Genomic DNA, 13,228 nt, shown 5'->3' with positions numbered 1-13,228 from the left:
ATGCATTTCTACCTATAAATTGAAATCACAGCATGAAAACTGTTAGTATAAACTGCTAGTATAATACTGCAGTATTTTTAAACAAGTGGAGAGCTTGGTCAGCATCTACACCAGTTCTTTTATCATGAGATTGCACATCAGCCTGGAGAACAAAACTTACTAAACAAAAATATTGTGAAAGGCTATTTTTTCATCTATCTAGTTGTAACTTTGCTTGAACATGACATATTAGGTAATTTCCCAAATCCAGTCAGCACAAGTCTATTTTTGATTCTTATAGAAGTTGCTATCCACCTAAAATGAACCAACCAAACAAAAAAACCCCAGCTTAAATCTACTTTTGAATGAAAATTGTAGAAATTGTATATACTTTTGCCAAAAACACAATCCTGCAATTAATTCTAGAACAATCATTTAAGTATTTTCCCTTTACTATTATACACAAGTGTAGGGAAACTCCTCATGCTGTCTGTCTTGATCTAGTCAGTGCAGCCTAGAGGAACAACTGTTACAGTATAATTTTAAATCTGTTAGATTAGGGGGTAGTTTTGTAAAGATATTGAGCTGATATTCTATTGATACTATCTTGTAGTTATAGAGTACTCTTGCTGAACAGCTTGACAGCATTTTCTACTGAATCTCTTATGTTCAGCCAGTGTTTCTGGAGCTACAAGGTACTGAGAATCACTTCACTGCTGTGTTGGAGGGCTCATTTTCCTGGTACAAATTCACTTTATTTCTTCCAGATGCTCAAAATTGAATTCTTACAACATTCACAGGAGCTAACTTTGTTGCTTACTCTGAAATGAAGTTAGAAAATGCAGCTACCTCAACTATTTTCAGAGTACTCTAGGGATATCTTTTCAATGACAAATGGAAAAGATCTAATTGTCCCAGTTGTATAGCACTGTCTTGGCATAAGGTAGTTGCGGTGAGAAACAATTTCTTCTAAGATTACTGTTTGCATTCAGCATTCTCTAACAGTTGTTTTGACCAGGCTCCCTTAAAACCTTTTAAAAAACCACCACAAAACCCTAAAGCCTTCATCACACAATGCTCTTTACTGTTGTTCCCCTACCTCCCTCAAGAGCAGACTGTTGCTGTAATAGTAGCATTCCTTGCTTCAACAGCACGATCCTGTTTCTGACTAAATAGAGGTGACAATCCCACACTGTTTGTTTTTGCAGTGTTGGCTGCAAAGGCTGCTTCAATTGCCAGTAAGTTTAAGGAAATGACAAAACTCTGCTCCCAAAGGCTTGAAGGACAGCACTGGGGCAAGTGACTAAGTCTATACTATCACCTTTACACCACGCCTGCCTACAGCTACTTGTAATGAGCCAGATGATAGGAAACGAGGTAGAATGTGGACTTCTCAAGTGAGCATGGGTATACCTGGACACTTAAGTCATACATCCAACCACACTGCTTTACAGCTGCTTTAAGGCAGAGCTGGATGGTACATCCTTCGTAGTCCTAGAATAGCCTCAGAAGCTTGAAAGCTGTTGGGAGTTCTTGCCCTGCTCTCAGTCCAGTTACAGCACATCAATGCTGCTTCTCAACCCAGCTGAGCTTAGCAAACTGACCAGTGTAATGAATCCCACAGCACTTGCTGTTGACTCTGAAGGATGCTCTTCCTCTGTCACATACACACATACTGTAAAATCACTAGAGGGAAACAGCAATTGTAGTCATAGTCTTAATGTTCAATAATTCTAACACTGTGTTTAGAAATAAGCTTTTATTAAGGAGATTGAGTTAGGCACTATTGAATTTGAAGAACAAGTAGAGAAACAGAAGTTCCACAAACAGTGCTAATTAATTATATAACAAAAAAATCAGTAACCACTGAATAGCGTTATTTAATATTCAGACTGGTCTCACCCTAAAATACATCATCATCTTCCTAGTCCCAGTGAGTTTTCATTTGCTTGATTCTACCCTCTATCAGAAATTCCATTATAAAAGGACAGTTACCACATTGCTGGCCAACTGGAAGGTCCACATTTGGCTCTAGAGCTTTAGGACAGTTCGAATGCTTAAAATGGAAAAGAAGAAAAAAAAAAAGAGTTACTAATAAGTCCATTTTCTCCCCTTCTCCCCCCTCCCTTTCATTGCTGAGACATACTTTAACTTAACTTCTATCTCCTGTAAGAATGAAGTTATCCTTATGTCTATAATATTTATTAAATGGGTTAGTAATGCTTGTAATCTCAGTTCTTTTTAGACTCTTTAGTGCCAGTTTTCAGTAGCTAGCCAAGAATACTGATCAGGAACATCAGTATTTACAGGCATTCCTTCTTTTGGCCGCTTGAGGAATTTGAAGTAACTTTCATTATTAGTGTCAGAGGACATACTCTTGTAGGAATAAAGCATTGGAAATGATACAGAAGTTTGTAACTGGGAAAGGGGACCAACTGCTGGATGAAATTTGCATAGATATAGTGTTTCCAACTGTAAAAAGTACAAATGCAGTTACTGTTAACTGACTTACCCAAAATAGAAATACATATGGGATAAAACAGATAAATTTACACAATACAGTAGTACGGATTGAGATCAAATACAAAGACCATGCTGGTTTCTTGAGATAATGCTGGTAACTATCCATCTGCAGATGAGCCTAAATATAGCTAAACAGAGTTGCCTGCATTAGTGTAAATATGCAGGAAAATATTTTCTTTTTTACTAGAACATCTCTCCAATTTTTCTTCCTGTCCACCTGCTGATTCTTCCCTTCATTCAAAACATGTTCTTATAAAGAATGTGACCTAGTCTGCTAGATAAGCTTGTTTCTACTCTTAGGGGCACTGGTAGCTGTCTCATTAAGAGTCTCTGAATTTCCAACAAATTACAGAATATCTCATTAAAACTCTCATTTAAGAGAGACCTGCTCTTGAAAAGACACAGCAGGACGAGCTTTAACACACCCCGGGCTAAAACTGTCCAATCCTTTCCCCTTTTCCACCTTAGATTTTAACCTGCAGATGCAAGTTCTGCCACAGTATCCCCATGCTGGTCCCCATTTTGCCGCAGGCACATCCATGCCAGCATCCATATGGGGCTTTCCAAGGATCTCCCAATATATCCTCTGATAAGAATACCCTACTTCACACTTGCCCTGCAAGTGGGGTCACTTCAATATGCGGTGAAGTTGGGCCTTGCTCCTAGGAAGGTTAATATAGGTATGGCTTAAGTCTGCAGTATGAACAGTCCAAACAGCCATTTATCTCAATAAAGGCAGAAACTGCTCTATGTTAAGAAGTACAAACCCATCATTTGAATGTTCTATCCCAGTTCAAACTAGAAAAAAAAAAAAATATGTCGTATATTAAAAGATCATTCCAAGTGATTGTGCTGCTAATTTATCCTAAATAGTTTGAAAATATACTGAAATCTACTGTTTAAGTAAGAGTAGATTAATAGCTTAATGACTTGTAAAAGTGTATTAATGTGAACTCCCCTTCAGTCTCTACATTTCTTGTTCTGAGGAAAAATGTTTCAGCAATGTTGGAAGCCTAAGACTGACTTGTCCCTTTTATCAGTTCTACATTCTTGTATATTTGCCTCACACGTTGTTGCTTCCTTTTTACTCTCCGCCTGTGTTTTGGCACATGCCTAGAAGCTCAGAGAAAGTGTATTTGTTTATCTCAGAATGAATGTGCACAGTATATGTCAGCCTTTATCCTCCCTGTTTAAAACATGACAGTGGGCAGGGAACCTGTATTTTGACAGTGTCTCATCAAAAATGTCTTCTACACCTTTCAATGTTATGAACATTACCTCTGTCCTGTATGCATCAGCTCAAAAGCCTCATTAATTTTGTCAAAAGGTAGGGTGTGAGTCACAAATTCATCAACCTTGATCTTTTTGGACATGTAGTCAGTCACCAGTTTCGGTACACTGTCTACGCTCTTCCAGCCTGAAAGAGAGAAAGGATGCATTCATTTTTTCCCCCTTTCCACCCACCTCAGAAGACAGAAAAAAAAATACAACCCTTCCACAGGCACTTGTGTGATAGACATGAAAAGAAACTGAGATTGGTGACGTTTGTCCCTCCTGCTCTAGGCAGGCAGTAAGAAATACAAGAGGACAGCTGGGTCTGGCAAGAGCACACATTATCCAAACACACAAGTACTTCAGCATTCAACAACAGCAGCCCTCACCTAGGAAAGCATGCACAGGGCATCTCTATCAGCCCCTCTATGTGTCTTCGTAACCCAGCTAAGTTTTGCGTTACTTGGAAAAAGGCCAGCATAGTAACACCAAGTTTGGCTACTTCCGTGAACCTCAGCAATTACTGAATCCCCAAGTTATCAGTAGCTGTAAAAGTCTTAACTTGGTTTTGGTTTGACAGCAGAAAATGTGCATCAAGCACTTGTTGCTTTTTATTTTAAAGCTCTTTATAGCACGTTCCCATGTCAGCCCCACAGTTTGCTTAGTGATTAAGCAACACAAACATGTTAATGTGAGTGCCCATCTCCCCAAAGACTAGGTCCTTTCACTGGACCAAACTGAGCCAAACCTTCACTTAGTGATAAAGCAATCCCTCTATACAACTCCTTTAGTACTGAATAGCATATAGTTATATTCTTTCTTCAAAAATATGTGAGATATCATACCAATGTGTTTATCTGTAAGCCTGGCTGTAGGAATATCAGATTTTCAAAGTCTTTATCTTAAAAGTCAACACAGCATTTATGAATACCCTGTCAGCACATTTCTTGCACAAGCAAAAGCAAGGCAATGTGCTCTTCCCGGCTTTAACCCATAGTAAGCTATTTTTATCCCCATACCAAAAGAGTTTTACCTCCAAATGCAGTCCCTTTCCATGTCCGCCCAGTTACTAGCTGGAATGGCCGTGTGGAGATCTCCTGCCCAGCAGCAGCTACTCCGACTATCACACTGACTCCCCAGCCTTTGTGGCAGGCTTCCAAGGCAGCCCTCTTCACAGACAGGACAAAGCAGAGCATTTATTGCAAAGGTTTGCACGGCCTGCACTGGCACAGGTTGCACTTCCTTCCACCCAGTTAATGAATCACCACATCATTATTTAAGGAACAATAAATACACTGAAAATTACATTCAATTTTCCATTGGTTCAGACTCCTTATACTGTTAAAGATTCACTTTGCTCTTTTTATATCCCACCTGGCTTCCAGAGAAGTCACTGTGAACTCCCACTGGGAGTGGGGTTAACTCTAATCAGAGACAATGTAGACCACGTTACTGACAGTTAGGAATGCTGTTGTAATTCCTGAAAACCTAGCCTTAACATTCAGTAATACTTCCACATTTCCAAAGGTTAAATTCATTATTTGAAGAATTAGGAAAATACTGAGTGGTCCTTGAGATTTTACTGTTCATTGTACAATATATTTTATGTGGATTTTGTTAAGTTTTCAACTGTCAACATATGACAACTCAGGATTTCAAAGAACTCCCATTAAGGAAAAAAGTTTGTAAGTTACAAATGCCATTTTCAACCTAAGAAGTAGCATCTGCTTTCATTACATAGTTAGGATTGGACATAAATTGGCCTTTTTAATCACAGCAGTTATCATTACTATTTAAAAAATAAACTAGTACAGCATGTTTTCTGTAAAAAGAAAGCAGCTCATTTTGCTGTTTAGCTAAACCACTGAGTGGCAGCTAGCTATCCTCTCCCTCTATGTACTACTGTTATGGAAATACTCACCATGACTCCAACATTACCAATGCACTCAAAGGAGTAGTCTACACCACCATCGGTCATCTCAACCAGCACCTCCTGTATGGGCTTCTTGAAGTCTTGAGGGCTAACACACTCAGTAGCTCCGAACTCTTTGGCTTTGGCAAACTTATCCTTGTTAAGGTCGATGCCAATGATCCGAGATGCTCCTGCTATTTTACAGCCCATAATAACCGCCAGCCCAACTCCTCCTAAACCAAAGACAGCACATGTAGAGCCAGGTTCCACCTAGGAATAAGAAGAGAGCCATGAGCAACTCAGAGAAAGCTCACCCTGTCACACGAGTGGGAAACATAGGCTAAGAAGCCTGTTATGAAGGAAACATGGAAGCAAATATATACAGCTACAAGAGTTTATCACTTAGATAAGGGAAACTCTACAGAAATTTCATCCAAAGGTGTTTAGGTACTAAGCTTTTCTTTTTGCCCAAAGACTCTGCCGCAGACTCATGCACACTCACGTACCAGATCTGTCTCACCCTGAGCTTCAAACTATCAGAATTACTTCCATCAAGGTTAAGATGAATTGAAAAGTAATTTCTCTATAGCTGGTATCAAAAGGGATGCAGGATCTTCTACCTGGATATCCTCTCAAGGGCATCAGGTTCTTCTATTCTGATCTGGCCTTTACAGAGAAGTTAGAAATTCTTAGCTAAACTTCCATCAGTCGAAGAGGAAGAAACAACAGCAATTCGGTACATCACATTTACAGTCCTAATCTAGTCCCTAAGCTATCTGTGTATTTTGGCTCAGATACAGTTACAGAGAAAAGCCAGAGGCAACCACAGCCTTTACCTTAGCAGTGTTAACAGCAGCCCCATAGCCAGTAGAGATGCCACAACCCAGCAGGCACACTTTATCGAGAGGTGCTGCAGCATCTATCTTGGCTACTGAGATATCGGCCACCACAGTGTATTCAGAGAAGGTGCTAGTCCCCATGAAGTGGTAAATCTGCTTTCCTTTGCAGGTGAATCTGCTGGTACCATCAGGCATGAGTCCTTTCCCTTGAGTAATTCTTAAGGCAAAGACAAGAAAGTACAGTCAAGAGTCTTCAGCATTAAATACTCTCGCCAGCATGTAGCACAGAGGTGCACTTGCATACTTGCATCATAATTTTTTAATCATTCCAGTAAACCCAGGTGTTCACAGAAATTACATGCTGAACTCCTAAAGCTTCATGCTGATAATTCCTCCCTGGAAGCACTGAAAGAAATGGCATTTTATCAACATGTTGGCTACCAATGCTAACTGCTTGTGCCACAGTACCACCCTTTCATCTTCACCTCCTTCAGTACACTTCCCTTGCACAGCACCTGTCAATTATGTCACTGGAGATTCTTGTTTAGTTTTGGGAGACTTTTCCCCCGCCCCCCCAGAATGGGAGATGCAAATTTAGCTGGGAAGCAGGTGTTAAGGGAGAAAGGAAAAAAAAAGTTTTCTGTATAATTCTGTACCACTAGACAACTTTGGTGTTAAATCCAAAAGCTAAATTCCCAGAAGTGTTTCCCTTAAGTACAGATTAAATATGGAGTCAGAGCATTTATGTTTTCAAAGCTGTGAACACAAGCTAGCGATTTACACCTTCACATACATGAAAAAAGAGAAACAGCTTTCTTTAAGGTCAAAAAAAGAAGAGATATTTTAAGGCAAAGTAGTGCATAACTGACTCCCTGAAACATTTTCCAAGTCATTAAATGATGCATCGTGAGATTTATTCTTCAAAGCTAATTCCTGTGAACTACTTTTGGTAACTAGAACAGGTATACATTGAACAAGTACTATACTGTATGTCAAGATAAAAAGCATACGGACCTTATCTTCTGGCACAGATTTGTTTTGGGATTCTTACAGAACTTGCACTCTCCACACTGGGGGATGTATAGAGGGATAACAGTGTCCCCTAAGAAAAAAGAAAGAATATTCTGTGGCTGGTTATCAAGCCATGCAAGGCACTAGAAAAAAAAAAATGAAGTTACTCAATTTTGATGGCTTTTATGTGAGTTTCCATTCACTTAAAACCTTATTTGTGTATTAAAAACTACTTACGGTATAGAGTAACATTGTATATAGAGAAAAACATTTCTACTTTTCTCATGTCTGAGCAGACAGCTGATCAGAAGTCCATCATTCCAGAACAAACAGGAATGTTACTGTACAACATAACAACCCCAAACCAACAGTGAACAACATGATTAAACATTTCTAAGCCCATGAAACCAGATAACAACTATCATTTTAAAAAAAACCCAAACAAACAAACCTCTTCTAACTATACTGATCCCACTTCAAGTAAAATTGGTACACTGGGCTCTTTCAAGCATTTAACCAAGAGCACATTGAATAGATTAGTGTTGTACCTCACAATCAAGAGAAACCTACACAGGCATACACCCCAGAATAAGACATTACATGAACTCCTGCAATATAGCATTTCAGTGGCCTGGTTTGACAGTTGACTTTGTAGTAAAGTGACACTTCTAAGGAAGTCAGAAAACTTGTAAGATATTTTCTTACCTGGCTTTACTTTTGTTACTCCTTCCCCAACACTCTCTACAATTCCTGCTCCTTCGTGACCCAAGATCACAGGGAAACATCCTTCGGGATCAGCGCCACTCAGAGTGTAGGCATCAGTGTGACAGACAGCGGTGGCAACTATCTGTGAAGAAATACACAATCTGAGGCACCTTGGAGAACAGAATAGTAGCACAGATCTAAATATTTCTCTTTGGTCAGAAATTCAAAACAATTGGCAGGACAAATTTGACAATCCTGGCTGCGTTTGTGAAATGGCCAACACACTTTCACTCCTGGCAAGGCACATGAGAAACGAAGCAAGGCACTTTTTCGTACTTTGAAAAAGTAAAGCCATGATAGTACCATCTTTTCTCATTTCCATCAACGAAATTCTGACATTGAAATGGGTAGAAGATGGTGTCTGGTTTCCTAAAGCTAGAAATCAGTAGTCCAAGTCATCTCAAAGTAGGTTGGCATCTCGGACTTGAAGTAAGTTAGTCTCTCAAAGGTAAAATGACCACACAGAACTCTCAATACTGTATAAATCCAGTTTAAGTCTTAAGCACCATGCAGAGACACTTTCCAGAGAGAGAAATTTCACCTTAACGTATACTTTTTGGCAAATACAGGCTACTGGAAAGTTCTGATCAAATCAGAAACTTGGGTATGGGGAAATCTAAGAGACCAATCGCAGCTCTGCAGCCAGTAACTTATGGCCTGACTGAAATACAATCCAGCGTGCCACACAGCTACAACAGGTCACAAACTGCTGCCCTTCAAACAGGATCAAAGGTGTTCCTAGCTCCGATGTTTTGTGGGACCTTAGTCCGTAACAACTGGAATTGATCCCCAAGACTAGCCATGATCTTTAGACCAGATTTGTGAAGTGAGACCAGCAGAAATTAAAAGTGTTTTTCACAAACAGAAGATCTAAATAGCCAGCTGAGATACTAATGAACAAATGCTATTGATTCAACATTTCTTCCATTGGTAAACAAACTGTTCAACTGTAATGTTTACTCTCCCAAAATACAATGCATGCAGCTAATGATTGATTTAATTACCTTGATACGAACTTCATGAGCTTTTGGTGGAGCAACATCCACCTCCTCAAGAGAGAGAGGTTTACCGGCCTCCCAGGCAACAGCAGCCTTGCATTTAATAACCTAAAAGACAACAACAACAAAAAAAAGAAGACATCTGTTGCATGGTTCATTTAAAGTAGCTCTTGTTCAGCCAAGTGAGAAAATGACAGACTACTCATTACTCAATACTACACTACTGGCTTTTGGAAAGAATCCCAGATCTGAAATTCCTAATTTCAACACAAAGGCTTAATTGCCCTACATTTGCTTTCAGGAAGCTAAATAATCATGAGTGAACCAAGATCTGAAACTTGGATGTGATTCGCTTATTGAGCAAAAAATATAATGAATCCAGGAGTGCTTAGGAGATACTTCACACTGCAGTGTGAAATGAGCGACAGGAATGGAAAGATGGCATAATAAAAATGGTGGTTTAAAATACGAGACTGGCATTCATTTGAGATGTGTTCCTCAAGCACAGAGCGTTTGAAGTTAAAAAAATTCAGAAAGCAAACTGGAGGTCACCTAATGATCCGAGACCCACGTCAAGAGTGGGTCTTGTTCCTTACCAGGATGGCTTCCGAGTAAGATTTTGGCAAGGACATGCATTTGCATGCAGCTGACGTGAAAAGCCCTCCAGTGATGCATAGAGACCAGAGAGATTTTGCTAAATGGTTATTGTCAGCAAGTCACTGTGCAGTAACACCTCTGCAGAGGCTGCTCGGATTACTGTTAGCACGTCTTCATTCGCTGCTCTCAGCAGCGTGACGAATCCTACAACCACACCTATACATCCCAGGAAGCTTTTCAAACCAAATGGTGCAGGGCCTGGATGAAGGAGCAGGATTTGTGGATCTATAAACCCCATCCTATCAACAGGTACATATGCACAACCGAGTGAGGAAATTGGTGGGGATTACAGCCATGCAATCCAGAGCAGCTTGAGGTCCTGCAAGGGTAAGCATCTGGAGTACCCTTAGATGTCAGTTTTATAAAGCATGACTCTGGGTCTGTCCTTCAGGATAAAATGGGCAGGGTATCAATCTGAATTTTGCTTTCTGACAGACACAACATCTTTCAGCAAATGCAATATTCAATAGCTTCCTGCAGGGTACACAGATAAATTGTCAAATCAAATTCAAGACCTTATCTACATAAAACTTGAGAAGGAATACTGTAGCAGACTAGACTGCTTTGGAACAGCAACCTTTGCAATCTACTCCAGAATAGCATCCATGTATTTTGGAGTAATTCAGTTTTACCAGAAGACTTGCACCGATTTTTTTTTCCCCCATGCAAACAAGGTCTAAGCCATTGCTGTGACAATTGGAAATATGAAGCATTTCATAGCACATGCTATAAACCGATACAAGAAAATGACATTTTGTAAATTCAAACTAGCTGTGATGTTCCCATGGAATCACTGAAAGGGCATTATTGCAAAATCCCAAGACCAGCATAGTGTCACCCACTTTTGATATTTCACTGCTTGGAAGAAATAAGAGCACCCAGACCACTTATTGAGCTTGCCAGGTCTGATTCATCACCTGCATGCCTAGGAGAGAATAACAGGTAGTTTATGACTTTCTGTAGTATTTTTATTATACAATAAACAGTATCAGACTTTGCTAGAACCGGTTTACACCCTTGCTGTACCTGAAATAGTGGAACTGCAGATGCTTACCTTGGCTTAAACTTGCTAAAATAAATACTGCCAACCCTAAAAGGCCTGAAGCTTTATAACAGAAAACTGGTAACCATTCCTACCATCATCAGGGGCCTAGATTGGACAGAACTACCCTTAACCTAGAACTGTGAATTCCCATTGCCCTGCTTTTTATTACCAGGGCAAATATTATAAAAATGCACCAAACGTGACACAGTAACTAACTGTAGAGTCACAGCATGGGCATTCAGTCATAATCTCTAAATGTGCCAAGGATTTTGCCAGAAAAATCTAAATTCAAGGCACAAAGTGCAAGAGGAACCATCATTCTGTAAATCATTTACTGGTTTTCAATCCATCCCTCATCCTCCCCTCATGAAGTCACTCACTCTTGCACAGGAGACGTGCCTTCCTAAAATGTGAATTTCCACAAGTTTAGCTAAGCACAGGATTAAAAGGGGGAGAAAAGAAGTCTCCTTATGGGATAAATACTGATCTTCCCAAAACAAACATTACACATCTGGAAGCATATTTTGAAATAACAGCTTCTGATCGAGAAACTTTTAAAGAAGCTAACTACTGAAATTGCAGTCAGCTCATACAGCCATAAAGGCCCCTGGACTATTCAGAGTAGGTATCAGAAAAGCCCCAACTTCTGACCTTTTGATATCCAAAGCTCTCTGCCGATGCTTTGCTGAAAATGTTGAAGCCAACAACTAGGAAAAAAACCCCAATTTTCACCCGTTCTTAGTTTTCTCTGTTAATATATTAGCGCAGGAACACAACTCTTGAGTTGCTTGCAGCTACACACAGGATCAGCTGTCTCACTCGGGATGAGACTGATCTCTCGGCAGTGACGGGAGCTGCCCTACCCTCTCTGAAACCGCTGCTGGCCCAGACCAGCCTTTGCCATCTGGACAAGTCAGACCGCCTGGCCTGCTCAGAGTCTGGACTACTGTGGCATTCTGGCATACCGCTGCTGAAGAGTGGCCTCAAGGATTGCTCTCGCTGCACAGTGGCATCTGTCCAAACATGGCCCTATTCTTTCTTCTCCCACTCAACAGTCACAGGAAGAAAAAAAACACAGGGTGAACTGTGCTTAACTATTTCCCACCTGTCTCAGCTGACAGTACGCTTCTTACTGCCTTGTGGCACCTGAACGTGCGCCGAGGAGCCCGCACCTTCCCAGCCCCCTGCGCGAAGCGATGTGTTTTCCCCTTCCTTCAAGCCTAAGTCAAGTCACGTCCGTCCAAAGCCCACAAGGAACCATGCAAGCTCCAGGTATTCTGCTTGTTCTTCCATCGCCGTGACCAGCAAACAGTCTAAGCGTGCAAGCAGAACCCTCAGGTCCACAAAATGTGCACGGGGGTTGACTAACAGGGCAGGGAGCAAAGCATGTAGTTTTGTTCCCAATCCCGCAAATACTGACAGCAGGAGCCTCCCACGCCTAAATAACGGCACGGATTTCTGCCGCATACCTTATACGCGTAGGACAAGAATAAGGTGACGCCGGCCCAACCCCCGCACCCCGATTTTCTGTAGCGCTGCAGCGTTCCGCCGGGAAGCAAACAGATCGGCAAGGGCCCGCAAGCCCCTGCTCCGGAAAACCTCCCAGCGCGTCCGGCCACCAGCGCCGTGGCCTCAGGGCACCGAGGCGAGGCACGGCACGGCACGGCACGGCACGGCACGGCACGGCTCAGCCTCCGCCTCCCCCCGGCAAGTGTCGCGCGGGCCCCTCCGCGCGCCCCGGGGAACACCCCACCACACGCGCCCAGCGCCCCCCGCTGAAGACACGCGCCCTCGCGCGCAAGCCGCCTCACCCCGCTAGCCATCGCGCACGGTTAGCACCGCCCGACGGAAGGGGAGGGGAACCCCGCCTCTGCCCCGCCCCTTCCCCGATGGCGCGCATGTGCAGTGCGGGTCCCTGCCGCGGGCAGCGCGAGGGTAGAGGCGGCCGTTGGGGAGGGGCTGCTGTGAGGGCAGGGAGGGATGGGGGCGGGCTGGGCAGCCTTGTGAGGGGCTGGTCCTTCCCTCCTTCACTCCCCGCCGTGATGGCAGGGCAGGAGCGCCCGCTGCGGGTTACAAGTGCTTTGCAGCGCTTTTCTTCCTGCAGACCCCGCTGCGGGCGAAGATGTGGTTGTTTTCTCACGGTACCCGCGGTGTTGCATTGCGATGTGGCTGGTTTTGTGGTTTCCGACGGCTGCATCAACGTCTTACAGCGCAATCGCGTCAGTAC

The 13,228-nt window shown here is 42.2% G+C and overlaps 1 protein-coding gene across 1 annotated transcript; it reads right to left on the bottom strand.

Annotated features, from left to right (window-relative positions):
* Positions 1–1,854: 1,854 nt before the first annotated feature.
* On the bottom strand, positions 1,855–12,886 carry LOC104641459 (alcohol dehydrogenase class-3). Its single transcript, XM_075751562.1, has 9 exons — positions 12,813–12,886; positions 9,306–9,407; positions 8,242–8,383; positions 7,540–7,627; positions 6,523–6,742; positions 5,696–5,956; positions 4,808–4,943; positions 3,781–3,919; positions 1,855–2,035 (listed from the first exon to the last, which is right to left on the bottom strand). Exons 1-9 carry the CDS (start codon positions 12,822–12,824, stop codon positions 2,011–2,013), a joined length of 1,125 nt encoding a protein of 374 aa, XP_075607677.1. The 5' UTR covers positions 12,825–12,886; the 3' UTR covers positions 1,855–2,010.
* Positions 12,887–13,228: the final 342 nt, after the last annotated feature.

Source organism: Balearica regulorum, chromosome 4 (assembly GCF_011004875.1).
Source record: "Balearica regulorum gibbericeps isolate bBalReg1 chromosome 4, bBalReg1.pri, whole genome shotgun sequence".
NCBI classification, from domain to species: Eukaryota; Metazoa; Chordata; class Aves; order Gruiformes; family Gruidae; genus Balearica; species Balearica regulorum.
Note: the sequence above shows the minus strand (reverse complement) of the source record. Positions and strands in the feature narration are given on the sequence as shown.